This window comes from Pyxicephalus adspersus, chromosome 7 (genome assembly GCF_032062135.1).
Source record: "Pyxicephalus adspersus chromosome 7, UCB_Pads_2.0, whole genome shotgun sequence".
In the NCBI taxonomy this organism is placed as follows: domain Eukaryota; kingdom Metazoa; phylum Chordata; class Amphibia; order Anura; family Pyxicephalidae; genus Pyxicephalus; species Pyxicephalus adspersus.
In genome coordinates, this window is record NC_092864.1 from 12,429,685 (window position 1) to 12,446,666 (window position 16,982).

At 38.4% G+C, this 16,982-nt stretch overlaps 1 protein-coding gene across 1 annotated transcript in view; it reads left to right on the top strand.

Annotated features, from left to right (window-relative positions):
• The window catches only part of LOC140335099 (lipase maturation factor 1-like), a 160,806-nt gene that overhangs the window by 31,744 nt on the left and 112,080 nt on the right, over nucleotides 1–16,982 (top strand). Inside the window, exon 2 of the mRNA XM_072417480.1 lies at nucleotides 3,016–3,081. Within this exon, the coding sequence (XP_072273581.1) occupies nucleotides 3,016–3,081 (66 nt within the window). The remainder of the gene's footprint in view (nucleotides 1–3,015; nucleotides 3,082–16,982) is intronic.

Sequence of the window (16,982 nt, forward strand, 5' to 3'; positions counted from 1 at the left end):
GAAGACATGCATTGTATCCATCCATATGTGCATCTTTCCTTGGCCTTTTGACCAGCCAAGCTCTTCCTTCATCAGAGAGATTGTGATCCTAATCAGCAAAATGGTTTAAGCACTGATCAAAGCGGACAGAGACAGTGGCTTGGCCTGGGGCAAAGAACGTGCTCTGCAGATGTCCCTGTTGCCCCTGGCCCAGGTGTCCGCATTGCCCTTTATTAATCTTTTATCATTTCCAGCCCTAAGCTCTTCATGTGCAGAGAAATCTATTCCATAGACAAAAGTTATGTATCATTGTCAGACAAATGTTGAATACAACAGCACTTCCTACAACATCAAAACTGTTTGTGTTAGATCACCCTGATCTGCTCGATCATTTGACCAAAAGTTCGTTGAAGTTGCCTAATAATAGTTGTAAAAAAAGGTAATAATATTATAAATATCGTTTGGGCGGAATAAGAACAGAATTGTCTTCTTCTGTATCATAAAAAGCTTGTGTAATTATTCAAATTCAAAAATCGTAAAAAGTTACAGCAACAGTTCAATAGGAATACATGAGTGTAAGTGTGTGTGTGTGTGTGTGTGTGTGTGTGTGTGGTGACGCCCGATAAATGTGAGATCTCCCAATATAGTTACAATGGGATATATAACATTCCATACATTTAAATATAGTCATACATACAGAAATAGAGAACGAAAACAATATGCTAATACAAATCATGAATGATTACTCCGGCCTTTTGGGCAGTCTTAAACTCCAAAATGGCATCAACACAGTCATGTATGATAGACATATGACAAATGTTCTGCCCTTAACTTCATGTTTAGTCATGTACATCATATTTTTATGACATCATATAAAATTATGAGACACATGACACATGACATCATATAAAATTATGGGTTTCTAACTATAGTCACATCTATAGATGCAAAGAAACTGGCTGTTCATTGAAAGCTCTTCAAGGCTGGAGAGGATACCCTTTCATCAGTGAAGTTGGGTGATCCAGCAATCCTGGAATGGATGTATTAACCTCCCTAGCGGTAACACCGAGTGTGACTCGGGGTAGAAAAAAGTTGCTACAAGTGGTAACCCTGAGTCACACTCGGGGTTGGAACACCTAGGGAAGGTTAGTAAATAGAGCGCTTACCTGATCTGCCGGGGTCCCGCGCCGTCCAGCGCCACGATCTCCGTCTTCTTTCTTATTTCTTCAAATTCAAAATCCATTTGTATTGCATTCAATACAAAATGACTGTATTGAATGCAATACATTGGATTTTTATGTGTAAAAGCAGTACATTGTTTTCAAGAACATTTATTTTACAGTATATATAATAGTATAACTATAATATGTATTTTTTTTTTTTATTAATTTTTTTTTTTAATTAAATTTTTTTTTTAAATATATAGATTTATTAATTTATTCAATTTATTGTTTTTAAGTGATTTTGTGTGTCAAACTTTATTATACTCATACTATTATATTATACTGTAAAATAAATTTTCATGAAAAACAATGTACAGATTTTAGACATATAAAACCGGAAAGAAATGAACCGCTAGGGAGGTTAAAAGTCATTTGCTATTTGTTAGCAAATGTTCTGAGTGTGATAACATTAAATACATAGTAATAATAATAAATTATCTAAAATAAATAAACAATGTAAAGGTAAACTATTCACTGCCACTTTTCCTTCCTAAATTTGGCCAAAAATATGGCCAACAGAACCCATACAACAAAAATATTTCCAAAAAAAAAAAGTTTCGCCTCAAGAATAGCTTGGTTTTACTGATAACAAATAATATAAAAGTAAACAATTTATTTTTTCACTTTAAAATAGGCCTGTACCAGTAAATCAATGTGGGCCGCTATTGCTGCTTTGTTTTTACAAATTGTCAAAGTAAATAAGGTAATGACGTACCAAAGGAAATTGTGTGTAATACTAATAGGTAGTTGCCAAGCCTGATTGTATCATGCCACAAAAACAAGGAAAAAGAGAGATGGCTTTTTGTGGCAAACAGATAATATTTACGTAGGTAATAATGGTATTAACATTCTAAGCTAAACATAGCCGGCTATGCTTGGTAGTAAAGAACGTACTACAGTACCAATGTTATATGTCACATTGGATCATATTATAGTTCATAAGGTTGTCTCCTTGCCCGACACGTTTCGCTATTAGGCTTCTTCAGCAGGTTCTCAGAGACTATGACTAATAACAGAATATAAAAAAGTATAAATATATATGTATATATATATATACTATAGTGTGTGTATATATATATATATATATATATATATATATATATATATGCATTAAAATTGCATATTTGAAATTAAATCAGTTATACTCTCATAAGGGTAAGGATTTGTTAGTGGGTGTCCATGTAATGATAATGCATGTATGCTTGTGCTTATAATCCAGCAAACCTGCAATAAATTGTTTCAATGTCATTTGCTATTTGCTAGCAAATATTTTGAATCCTGGACCAGATACATTCCAGGTTTTCTGGATCACCCAGCTTCACTGCTGAAAGTGTATCCTCTCCAGCCTTGATGGACTTTAATAAATCAGGCCCATAATTCCCTATTCACTTATTTCAGACAGTATGATACTGGCTTTTTGGATCTGTGGACAGCTTTTTATTGCCATCTTTGTCAAACTGAAAGAGATTTCACTTTACTTCATGTCCAGTTGACAAGTGTCAGACAGAACAGGATGAAAAATCTTTCTATGTGAATACACTATTTAAAACCTGACTGATAAACTCAGCAAGAATGCAGACAGCAATGTAAAATGTCACTTTATATATTTCATAAATACTAATAGAAGAGATTTTGATGACAGGGCCGCTTCTCTTTGTACATTGTGGAGTCAGGTAAATGTTTTGGGTGAGATGGCCGTTTAATGCAGCTGGTATATTTGTTCTGTAGTACTGCTTAATGAACAGAATCAATGTAATCGATTTTATAATAAAAGCATTTTTACTGACTGTTTTTTCTCTGATGTTTTGTGCAGGGTCTGATTAAAATTCGAGGTGATAAATGTTGGCGAGATCTAACCTGCATGAACTACCATTACGAGGTATGGACTGATTATAGCTTTTATTGGTGTTTACCAGAATCAATAGGATTTTTATATGACAGGTTAAAGCTGAACTCCTGCTTAAATAAGCAATGAAGATATGTAAATGTTTATTGTTTGACCAGTCTAAATAATTGTACTTCTGTTCATCGTCTCTCATGATTTCAACATGTACACTACATCTGATAACATTCAACATCTGCAATACTGTACCAGAAATATTACTAATATATATATATATATATATATATATATATATATATATATAATCTTCTATAGCCAAACATTGGCATGACTATAGTTCCGCCAAATTTGTTCTGAGTTACTGCCTCCCGTTTGCTTACTAGTCAACGAAGGGGCATTGGGATTGAATGTGTAGAAAAAAGTGGGCAGATACAACAACCATTATATAAGTCTAGTCTGTTCCACAAGCTATTCACACTGGCCATACAGAGTATCATGGGAGCCTCCAAACAGCTCCCCTACATAGTAATAACTATAGCGTATACTTGGCTGTTTAGAGGTTGCATTTTGGGGTGTAGGTTGTTGGCTCTGATATAGCTTACCTCATGCACTGGCTGGACATCCAGCAATTTGCATGCAAATATTTTTTGCCTATGAACACTCACTTCTTAAGACTGACACCTACCAGTCCAGGCATTTGAATTTTCTTATAACTCAGGAGCCTACTGCTTGCATCAAAGCTGAGGACCATTGAGAGGAGTGCTGAGGCTGTGCTCTTTTCAGAAAGCTATGTACGGTACCTACCAGCTGCAAACTGTCTGTATTGCATACAGAAGGACAGGATTGCCAATGATATCATAATCAATTCTAAAATAAGGCAATGGAACCTGAAAGGGTTTATTTGAAACTTATCAACACATGGATAATGTTCAAAGAAGGAAGAAGACAATATAAGTAGATTAATCTTCAGCTTTAAGTTTAGGATACAACAGGAAAAGTTTGAACTCTTACATTTTTATTGCCGTCTATGTCCTAGATTGTGCCTTATGTTTTTTCATTTTTTTTACAATCTCAGTCAGAACAGGAAGCAAAAAACAATTGTCCACTTCCAATCACTTTGGCAGATGTCAGGCAGAACAAGAAGTGAGGATACTTTCTCCACTTCCTGTCTGGTTTACTTGTGTCAGACAGGACCTGCAATGAGTGGAAATCCCCCAACGGGGAGAATTTGAAATAAAATGAGGATAAGTTAAAATCTCTTTTGCAATTTAACTTCCAGAATTAGTTTAAAAAACACTTAAAAATAAATGTTTTATATAGGGCGTAAAATAGTTGAATTAGTTTAAGTAAAGCAAAAAAAATGCCAACACGTTTTGAGGATGTGCAACTCCCTTCATCAGGGCCACAATAGAAATCTTTAAATAGATCAATGATGTACACATCATATAACAACAATATATGTGTCAGTGTATATATATATATATTCTTGTCCAGATGAACATGAACAGAAATCTTAGTCGCCACTAAATATTTTATATGGAGTTTGTTTGTGAGCTATATATTAGTATTTTATGGTGGCTGTATGTTCTATTTTTTTTTACAACTATTTTCTGATGACAAGGAACAATTTGGTGGCTCAAGCATTAAGGGGATTTCCAACTTGTTTCTGCAAGGATAAATTCTCCCATATATCAAATCATATTGGGTTGCCTGTGGACTATAAAAGGTATAGAATATTTTGGAAAGAGCATTTAAGCTAGATTTATTCACATTTTTTTTTTTATCAAATTGTATTGAAATGAGAAGCCAGAGAAATAGTAACATTAAGCATACTTACTTTTGGTTTTGTATTAAAAGACAGCTAGGTAATTGGCCAGCTTGGTTTCTACCGGTAAATGGCCAGCAGGAGTTTGTGTGTAGGAGCTTGTATATTCTCCTTGTGTTGGCATGGGGAACATGCAAACATACTGGTACACTAAAAGAACAGCCATGCCACCCTGTATATGCGCCATACCTTGTCTAATCTGGGAAGCAGGATTGGGCCTGGCTGGCATGTGGATGGGAAACCTTTTGGGATATCAGGTGCTGTAGTCCTGTCTTAGAGTGCATGGGAGAAAAATATTTTTACAAATATTAACAAAAGAACAGCACTTTATATCCCCAGTCACCTGTCACCACTTGTACTGTATCCTGTTAATCAGCAACACACCTTATGCCAAGTACATTGCCCCCATCACAGGAGGCAAACCACGTTTCTTGGTTCAGACTTGCTCATGTGTGACATGCTAAAGAGGAAGTAAAGCAATCACCCAGGTAAAACATTTCAAAACTCTTCACATAGATTTTGGCAGATTAAAGGTTTGGAAACCTCATACAAGTAAGTTTCCATTACAGGGAGGCCTGCAGTTTTTCTAAATTATTGATGAGAACTTCATGCAATTATAAAATATACATTTCTTTGATGGAACTACAATAAATACCTGAATTTGTTTTACAATGGAAGTAAAGTCACACTTTTGCGATTCATGCAGGTGATTATTGCAGAAATGGACAGGCGATGTTTCTTTTGCAGTAACTTCGCTTACTTGGCTAATAGCCACCTAGCTGTCAAATTTTGCTGAGCTGATGGCCGACACGGCTTACTTTGTGTGTTCCAAAAGTAAATGAACTTCTGCACAGCTGCTTGCCACAGCCAGTCAGGATGGCCAAAGATCGTTTTTGGGATAGGTGAGTAATTGTAGGATTAGTTCTACTTTAATATCCGCTTAATATATTCAGATTGAAGAGGGGAGAGGAAGCACATAAAAACAATTGAGCTCGGATGCATACACATGTACTGCTAGGTAAAAATTCCTCACAGGATGGCACAGTAAGCTATGCTTAGAGTCATCACATTGGAAGGCTGGGGTGTATCCCTGACCAAGCTCTTCTTTTACCATGATGGAGGTCAAGGATCCACTATGCCGTCTGGACCTGGTGCCCTGATTATAAAGTGGCTGAAGAGAATTAAAAATCCTGAAAACATAAGGGGTACACTCGGCATGCATGAAGTCATGATTTAATGGTTGCTGACCTTGAATCAACTAGTTTTGAAGAACAATGTAAAATTTTAATTATTATTTCATTGTTATGTATCCTTTAAGTTTCTATCAAAATAAATAATGAATTTCTATGTGAACGTTTTATGCCCATACATAAAAAATAAGTAAAGATCCATACAGATAGATAGATAGAAGAATAAATAAATTCCTTTCCTTGCAAAGCTTCTACTTTTTACCTTCACATCTTTTGACGCAGATTAATTAAAATGATTGCCATCTATGGAATTTATTACACATCTAGCAGTCATCCGGTTTTATGAACTTGTGTGATTATAACCCAAGGCTGCCTATGAAGCTCAGACCTTTGTGTCTCACCAGGGGGTTGACTTTGTGACGAAGTGCCTAGGACATTTGTCTCTCTCCGAACCTGACAAGTAATTGGCGTTCAGCAGTTAAAGGCAGTAACAGCGCCGGAGATTCATAGGTGCAGCGGGACAATGTGTAACCTCCATGTTAATAATTGGTTGCCTGTAGCAAAGGTTTGATCAGAGTATAACTGGCCTCTCTAGGCTCTGTCACCATATCATTTATTTGGCTAGAAATGAGCCCTCTAAAGATAATGCTGTCTGGGTCTCTGCGATAAAGACTGGAGCCTGAATCCAAGCAGAGGTTTATGACTCAATTTACCGGGTGCGATCAATAGCTTTAAAGATCTTTAAAGGGGAAGTCAATTCTGCTATCTGAATGAGGATAAAAATAATTGCACTCCTTTTATTTCTGCACAGCTGTTGTGGATGGGGAGTTGTAATTGGATGCGGTCGGTACCCGGGCATGGGCACTTGGAAAATTTCAGCCTAGTCCCATAAGCCTGTGTCTGTCTGTATAGGTGACATAGAAGAACATTACACATCAGTGCTCAACCGAGAAATTTTTTTAAGCCGGGTGGGAAGAAATTTTAGGTGGGTGGCAGCCCCTGTATTGTGACCAAACTCTTTGGTAACCACCGCAAAACAGCCAGGTGGGTGCTAAAAAGTGCCAGGTGGTGCGCCCAGCTAAAAGTGCCTGGGGAGAACCCTGCACATCAGTAAAATGATGATGGGACTTCTTGCATTCTTCTACCCTAATGAGCAAAGGGATTTTTTAATTTGTTATGGTGCTGATACTAATACAGAAATTTCAGCGCACCATACTAGGTAAACTTCCTGGGCCCCTGCCCAAGGTTTTAAAGTACCAGCATTGCAATAGTCAACTTTTTTGATCAGGTACAGAAGTAGCCTTTGCCCCTGGATGGTGGTCCTGCTGAAATATACTACATTTTTGTTCTTGGGTTAAGATACTCTTTAAAAAATCAGCCCTCAAGTCTTCCCTTTGCCATCCAAGTCTGCCTTTCAGACCCCTTTTCCTAAATCTGCCCTCCAGTCTTTCCTTCAATTGCACAGTTGTACAGGCTCCTCCCTTGGACTAAAATGTTTTGTTCTGATATCATTGCACTGTGGTATCAGAGTAAGTCCCCCAATATTCATCAATTTGTTTGACTCCTTTGGGAGAGAACATGGTGGGGTGCTACTCACTCATCCTTCCCACTCTATTGAACGGAACGATGCTGTGCATAGAGCACTCATCTGTTCATCTTTCACGGGCAACTATTACAAAAACTGACAACCCTCTGATCCATCGAACGTCTGTGCCATCCTCATGAATGGATGTTAGGTCTGGGCATAACATCCATCCATAAAGGCATTTAGATATGTTCACAATTCTTGCTAAGTGCCAGCCCATTACTTGCAGAAGGGCCTTTGAGAGGAGTACTGAGGCACATTTGTTATGTTCTACCTCTACCTATACCCTCCCAGGTACTCCCACCAGCCATTATCTACCTACATTGAATGGAGAAGAAAAAAGATCCACTAATAAAATCAGAAAAGTTTTATATTAAAATATCATCTTCACGCTGATGAAGGAGGAACCAAAAAAGCCAAGTATAAGCTGACTAAACTGCAGGATTCTTTCTCATTAAAGTTTGTGTGTTAAATGCAAGAATATCGGACATTGCATGGTAAGCAGTGGTAGATATTCCATTTATAACATTTTGCTGCAGTGTTGTATTTATAACACATTTCTGAATGAATGGGGTCAGTATCACAATGGGTGGCAACGTTGGTGGCTGTGTGTTGTGATATAACTGCTTAACCCGTGTGAACGAACCCTTTAATTATAGGAAACACCAGGTTAGCACTCCGGCCTTTGCAGTGGTGGATCTCAGGTTCGAATCTTGGGCAGGATTCTATCTGCATGGGGTTTGCAGGTTCTCCCTGTTTTTGTGTGGGTTTCTTCCGGGTACTCTGGTTTCCTCCCAAATTCCAAAAACATGCAGGTATGTTAATTGGCTAACCCCCAAACAATTGACCTTGGACTGTGTTAAAGACATATGACTATGGTAGGGACATTAGATTGCGAGCCCCTTTAAGGGATAGCTAGTGACATGACTATGGACTTGTACACCGCTGCATAATATGTTTGTGCTATATAAATACTGTATAATAATAATTGCTTTACTCAAGGAGGACATGGCCACTTTAAGACTGGACAGAGAACCAGGAAACAAAATTCATTTCTCCTTTTCTTTCGTTCCTTTTACTAGAAATGTAAAAGTGTGCGGCATTGTGTCTGTTGTTGTGTTGTGGTGTCTAATCAGTGATTAACAGAATTCTCCAAAATAAAGAAAGAAAGGAGGAAATAAAAAGAGAAAGTTTTAAATTTATCTTGGGGAATTCATCTTTGATGGTAAGTATTTCCTATTCTGTGCTATTCTGCAGGTCCTCCAATGCTCCACCCTAGCAACAGCAATATATTGGTTGGTAAAGAGGACCTGTTATGTGTTATTTTAGAGATCCACCAATGTTCCCCTGGCCAGGGGGGATACAGAAATACAATGACTTAAGGGGTCCCGTCTATGTGCTGTTCTACAGGTTCTCCAGTGCTCTATGGATTGGGTGTTAAAGAGGGGCTGTCTCTGGGTCATTTTACAGGTTTTCCAACCGACGGGGGGGTACATCAATACAATCGGGGTCCTGATTTGTCCTGTTCTTTGGGTCTTACAGTGTTCTATGGACTGGAGGGTTTACAACAATAAATTGTGTTTTAAATGGAGCTGTCTATGTGTGGTTTCACAGTCCAGCAACAGGAACCATTAACATACAAGCTGTAGGGCTCTGCAGCTTTAAGCAGTCCCTACACATATCCCTGGCTGTCTATGGTCTCATTAGATCTAATCTCTAGTAAAATGCAGAAAGCCCAAGGCCAGAATATGCTTATTTCAATGATGGAAGCTGTGCTTCATTTATATTCCTATAACTAGGTTGTACAGAGCTGCATCGGTCCATGTCCCCAGGTACAGTAAGATAGTCAAATCAACTTCTTTGTTAAGCTGAGCTACCTACTGGAATGCAAATCTTTATTATGCAAATCAAGCCCTTAGACCTGCACAGGTGTATTTGCATATGTAGAGGTATCTGTTTTCACACAAATATGCAAACTATTCCACAGAATGATATTTTCATGATAGTCCAGGCTGACAGCTCATCCATGTCCTAGGAATAACCAGACACCTTCAAAAAATACATGATGAGTGTTTGGTCACTTGTCTCTCTGACAGATTAGATCAACTTCCCTTTTGTGTTAGGTCCTGTCCCCCCTAAAAAAAAAAAAAAAGTAAAATCTGGGAAATAATCATTTTTTTCCTAAATGTATGACTGCTTTAGGTTCATGACCTTCCTAAAAAGTCCCCACTGCTTTAGCAAAATGACACTTGTGCTAAAAATGTGTCCAACAATGAAGTCACAGAGGTTCATGTATAGGGGTGTTGGTTAATTCTAATATATATGTAAATATTTATATATAAACTTAAGCTTTAAATTCAGGCTGAGATGTGTGCCATCTCTAAAGAAGAAACATTGCTTGCTGGGCACTTGTTCCTTGTCATAGCACAGATGTAAATCGGACTCCTATTCTTACATTTAAAGCAGAGCTCTGAACTTTTAGGTAAATAAACAGCACGTATGTTTGAATTTGGCAAAACTGTTGTAATTCTGTTTACCCGCATATTCAGATATCTTTACCAGACCGTATAGCCAGCATGGTGATGCCGCTGGTATTATAGCAGCTTCCTGCAAAGAGAATGAAAGATCATTACTGCTAAACTTTCCATTCACCTTCTAAGCTGCTCCCCTAAATCCAATCTCTTCAGTCCCCAGTGTGTGAAGCATGGTAAACTTACTTCACAATGCATTTGGATTCTAATTGGCTAACAGTGCAGAATCTCTTGCTAGACACCTCTTGCTGGACACCAGGGATAGATAATACCACAGATTTGCATCCATTGTACAGCCATTGTTTAGAAATATATAGGGCCTGATTTATTAAAGCTCCCCAAGACTGGAGAACATACACTTTCATCAGTGAAGATGGGTGATCCTGGAATAGAAATCCATTCCAGGTTTGCTGGAACACCCAGCTTCACTGATGAAAGTGTATTCTCTCGAGCCTTGGAGAGCTTTAATAAATCAGGTCCATGAATTACTCTTTATTAATGCATGACTTAAATGTGGCCATACCTATAGTTCATCTAGGGATCCCTGTAGTAAAGAAAGGGCATGGCTTAATGAACATTTCCTGACATTGAAATAGTGAAGTGAGCCAATTGTTTACACACCAACACTCAAAGTGAATCCTCTTTTTCTTTTTTGCTCTGGATAAACCGTAGGCTTTGGCATATCTGTGCGTCAATACAGTAAACTGGTAGAATAAGAGTTCACAAGGGAAAGTCTGTAATCAGTTCTATAAAGAAGATGCAGCAAACAGCTTGTGTGTTTAAGGGTTACAAAAGATCCTCATTCATTGGGGCTTGGTGGGTCAAGAGGTGAGTTCTGTACAATAGAACTGGAATATGTCTTAAGAAATCCGTATAAAAGAATTGTTTTAGAAAAAGCTAGCCCCTATTGCTGGTAATTACAACTGCTAGCAATTTTACATTAGCATTTACAGTGCTCAACCCAGAATTTTTTTGAGGTGGGTGGGAAGAAATTGTAGGTGGGTGGTAGCCCCTGTATTGTGACCCAACATTTCAGTAACCACCCAAAAACAGCTGGGTGGTTACTAAAAGTGCCGGGTGGTGCGCCTAACTAAAACTGGCTGGGGAGAACACTGTTTTTTTTTTTGGACATATTTCTTGGCAGAGACCCTGTCACCAGAGCAATATTTACAAAGAAAATCTTCATATTAACTGTATGTAAAATTAATGTAGCAATACGTGTTATTTACCGGTAAAAACTTCTCCTGTGTAGACATCTAAAAGGCCTGACACTGATACTCTACAGTATCCTCCTTCACTCCTTCCCCAGCAAATACAAGGGTTATGTAGAAGAGTGAAGACTCTTCTGGGCCAACACAAAGTGGAAACAGCTAGAAAAGGAGAGGGCTGTGCTAGTTCTGACACTTCCTGGGGCAGTCAAATCTTCTTGCAAATTCAAAGTTACATGTAATAAAAAAAAAAAGGTTTTGGATAAGGAATATACCTCATGCAGTATGTATTGGCTGTTTTATTGGGTCTGATTTATTAAAGTTCTCCTAGGCTGTTGAGGATACACTCCTCAGGTGATCCAGCAAACCTGGAATGGATTTCTTAAAAGTAATTTGCTATTTGTTAGCAAATGTTTTCAGTCCTGGACCAGATCCATTCCCAGTTTGCTGGATCACCCAGCTTCACTGATGAAAGTGTTTACTCTACAAGCTTGGAGAGCTTTAATAAATTAGGCCCAATAAGTGAAGTTTTCTAAAATTTACACACTTAGTTTTTGAAGTTACCTTGTAAGCTGTGTTTGGATTTGGAGATGCTTTATGATGCTCACTACTAAGTTTTCTCCACACCAAACTAATCAAATCATGTCTTGGAGCCAGCTTTGTGCACTCATGTCAGAAAAGATAAGGGCCCCCACCAATTGATGCCATAGAGTTGGGTGTGCACCATTGTTTTATGTCTACCATGTTGTAGCATTAACAGAACATGGGTGTCCACTTACCTTTTGCGATTTCATTAGGAGTGATAGCTAAATTGTTCAAAAATCGTGATTTAGTCTACATATTAAGTGATTCACAATCATTCACTTTTCATTCGCTGGATTATAAACACACATGCTTGGTTTCACCCCACCAGTCAATTATGGATTGGAGGAATTTCTTCAAACTGGAGAACCCTCCAGCCATATTGAAAGCCTACGATAAAAGAGGTGAATAACCTATTTTACAAATCAATTTGTTCATCATATGATCGCAGGATCCTTGGGATTCCATGGAAAAGCAGCTGGAATCTTCATGGGATTAGAACCGTGACATCCAGCTTTGGGGATGAGCTGCTCATTTTGTACATTTTCTTGGACTATGAAAAGCAAAGAATACAAAAAGCTCCATCCTTGAGGTCCAAGAACCTTCCTTTGAAATGATAAAGCTCTCGTATTTGATTTCTCCAAGACATGCGGTGTGAGCTGGCAATAAATATCTTCGTAATATTGCTTATTGAAGATTTTATGTTTGCTTGAACTAGAATTTCATTAAACACAGCAACGCTTTTCGCAAAGTTACATAAACATAAAAAACCAATTGCGTCCCCCCACTCCGCACACACACACTTCTTCTCGGTAAATAAACTCCATCTGGGCGATCTTAATTAAAATTACAGATTCTTTTTGTTATTGTATATCTTCAAAGTGCCTGGAAGTCACCACCAGCAGCCAAAGGGTTAAAAGAGCCATATAAACCATCATTCTTAATTAGCCGTGTTCTCATAATTGCTGGCAGCAATGAGAGCGCATGCTGTGTTACACTGTTCTGTGGTTAATAAGACCAACATCTTAAGAGGCAGTAATTACTCCGATAAGGCTGGGTCCCTGCTCAGATTGTTGGGGGGAAGTTAAATTAAAGGAAAACTCCACTTTTAAGACCACACTTCCCAATTTTTTACCATCTTTCTGAAACCATCTTAATGTACAGATCTGGTCTTTTTCAGAAATCTGGATTTATCCCATTTCATCTCAATGAAGGGAATAGGTCTTTAGAAAGGGAAGACACAGATGGCAATACTATTGTTGCAAGGCTGTGATCTGTGTTTTATTCAGCCAACAAGCAAAGTGTACAACCAACACCACATAAATACCTTGATGCACTTTGATGATATTGGGCCTGATTTATTAAAGCTCTCCAAGTCTGGAGAGGATACGCTTTCATCAGTGAAGCTGGGTTATCCAGCAAACCTGGAATGGATTCCTTTAAAGCCATTTGCTATTTTCTAGCGAATGTTTTGAATCCTGGACCAGATTCATTCCATGTGGATGCCTGAAATCAGGCATGTGGAAGGAGCAGTCAGAAGCCTTCTGGGAAGCGTGACATGCATATACCTGGAGGCTCTGCACTCCCATTCTGTCTTGATCGTCACGGCTTTTAAAAGGGTAAGAAAAAAAAAAAGATAATGTTTAACGTACATAAAGGGGTTGTCTAGCCTTTTATGTAAAGTAAAAATTTTGGTGATAGGCCTGCTTTGAATAGCATTCTTCCCACTGACCACCACACTAATGTACTGTAAGCTGTGGCTATAGTAATATAGAAGGAGTTCCCTGAAAACCTCAAAGGTATTTTAAGTGTTCGCCATGTTAGAAGGGTTGACAAAGGCTGCTTTAAGATATTCATGGATATATAGTGGTTGATAAACAGATGCAGTCATTTGGGCCAGAAAACTTTTCTTTTGTTTATGGAGCATTCTGCAAGCCCCCAGTTCACCTATCTTGCAAGTTAGAAAAGCTGTTTTTATTGTTCTCGTTCCTATAAAGCTGGCCACAGCCACCAGTCAGTGCCACTTATTCTAAATTGTTGAGCTAAGCATTCGCGTTTATGTTCAGCCAAGAGAGAACAATCCTGCACGTGTGGCCGCCTGTTTCTTTACAAAACCGGCCATCGATAACTACTATAGGTAAAAAGCTACTATAAAACAGAACGGACAGCTCCAACCGCAGACAAGTTAGTTCCTTCTGATTGAATGACAACACAACTCGATGGCAATGAACCAACTAACCAAGTTAATGTCAGTTGTAAACTCTGCATTGTTCCGATATACTCAGTCCTAGGCTGACTATGGTTGTTGACTTGGTCATTACACTTGACTTGACACACATTTACTGTTATCCCATGAAAACAGGATGTTGAATGAGTTTTTAGATCCAGCAGAGTAATAATGGGAGTCCCCTGCTATATATTTAGCTTTGTGGTCCTTTCACTATTCAAAGCAGAACAAATCAAGCATTGCATATCTGTGGAGTATGAAATATTTCCCTTTTATTCATTTACTCGAAGTTAGTGTCAGACGACACCTTCCTTGTACAGCAGCTTAGAGGAGCATGAGATTACCGAATGGAAGTAAAACAATTATAAAGCTTAGGCTCTCTAGTTTCAATCTTAAAGGGGACCTTTGAACAAGGTGCACTTATCCTTTCTGCACACTTTCTCTGACCGAATCCGAATCTTCTCCACATATGCATATTTGCCTTGATCCATTGGTCATGGCTCTTTGTTTAAATCCATTGAGTCTTCACTGTCCTGGCCACGTTTGTGTATTACACTTTCATAGACTTGTGTCCTACTGTCTCTTCTTGTCTCCAGCCCCTGACATAGGCTCACATAAGGGGCTGTTATGCACATGCTTCTATGGAGGAGGGAAGTGGTTAGTTAAAGCAAAAAGTTCAACTTTTAAAAACTTACAATCAGGCATTATTGCTTAAAGTGGCAGGCAATGTCCCTTCTGCAATAACAATCTACCTGATCCAGGTATTCAGAGGTATACTGGTGATCCCAACTTCTGTGCTTGTCAGGACTGATTAAGTTGACCAAATATCGTATTCAGGATGAGAAGAAGGAAAAAATGGAGGTGACCTGATTAGGGAAAGGTGAGTGTAGCTTGGTTTAGTTCACTTTATATGTGCACTTTAAAGTCCATCAACAAGCAAAAGTGAACTAACCCATCCATTGCATTACCAATATTTTTTATACCCTCTAAAGATCACAGTTTAGACCCCCCAGGTGCGGGGGACCATTAGTCAAGTACTTAAGATTTCTCTAACATCCCCTCGTACTCAGGTCAACACTTTATCCTTGTTGGATATTTGAGATGAATCTTTCCCTGTGCAGCCATTTTTCACATTCAGTGATGTGAATGTCTAGAGAAGCTCTCCACCATCTGTAATCAAAAAAAAGAAAAAGAAAAAAAGAAAAACCGGGACAAAGGATTAGCGTAAAAACTGTTTCTGCTTTAATCCTCTCCTCCTGTATCACTGTCTTTATTAGTCTGTCATTTGCAATCCCTATTTAATGTACAGCGCTGCGTAATATGTTGGCGCTATATAAATCCTGTTTATTATTAATAATAATAATAATAATAATAATAATTAATAATAATAATAATGTGAAATTTGTGCAGAAGTTCCTGATAGTTCAGCGTTTTTCAATTCCCTGCTTTGTTACCAGTATGGTACATGGCAAACATCACCATGCATTGGGTGGTTATCATTGACAGCGGATTTACATTTCCAGGCGACATCATTGAGCTTCTTCTTTTTTATGTCAGTAAATATCTGTATTGTAATTTTATTCCATAGTGGACTTTTTCACATTATTGATAGAGAGGCAGAGAAAGCAGGGCCCAGCTCAATTTGTACAAATATCAGCATACAAAGTGTTACTTGTTATTCAATTTCAGATTGAAGGGCTATCATGTAGAGAGGGAAATTGATGGGGACTGGGGAATATATACACAGTGCATTTCTTTTATCCAACTTTGATTTAACAAGTGCTTCTGCTACTATTATGCATCCATGTGATCCGGGGCCCTCTTCATTGCTTCAACCACATAGAAGTGGCATTGTCTGCTTTTGGCTATAGTCTTTGGCTGTGAAATATCTCTGTCTATAGTTCCTGCAGCAAGATCAGAAAGGAACACCCAATCAGGCTCATGTTTTCATGTTCTGAATAATTCTGATGTACTGTAATTATGCAACAATCGAGGTTAGAAATTCTCATCCAAAAGTCATGGTTTTCCAAGGTGCCATTTGCTCCTTGGTTTCTGTTCCTCCTACTTTCATTTCCATCACATAGAAATGAATGGTCTGATGACCCAGGTTCACGTTTATACTGCAGGTCACATCCATAGACACTTAGAGGCTCTTGGATCATATACTGTATACATCTGAGATGTCTCTGATGTCTGTGGGCAGCTTAAAGTAAACTTACACATAGTTACCTTTCTGTTGCTTCTCTGTTGTTACATGCAACCACCAACAGCCAGTAAAAGCATCCTTGGTTAAGTGTGAGCTTACACAGGGCTGAGGACACTTCTCACTCTCATGTGACAGCACTGGGCCAATCACCTCCCATTATCTCTGTCACATGCTCATCTAAGCTTGTAAGTATTTGGTATTCTTTTGCAACAGTAGCAGTAGCAAAGTGGAGTGGGAGCAAAGAATAGGTATGGAGGGGGAAGAACCTGTTGCTTTGTCCTGCATGTGTAGGTACCTTTGCTTATCTTCACGTCAATTCCTTTCATTATACTCTCCAGAATTTTAAAGCTGTAGGCAGGTGGTGACCCCTGTATTTCAGTAAGCACCCAAAAACAACTGGGTGGTTACTGAAAAGTGCTGTGTGGTGCACCCAGGTAAAAGGTACACTGATATTTTGCTCAAGAAGGACCTTGATTTTTATACACTCTCCACCGGCCTTTCTCCCAAGATTATTAGGCCTCACCTTCTGGATTATAGCTGTCAAATTCTTGAGACTTTATTGGCCACTGAAACTTTTGTATTT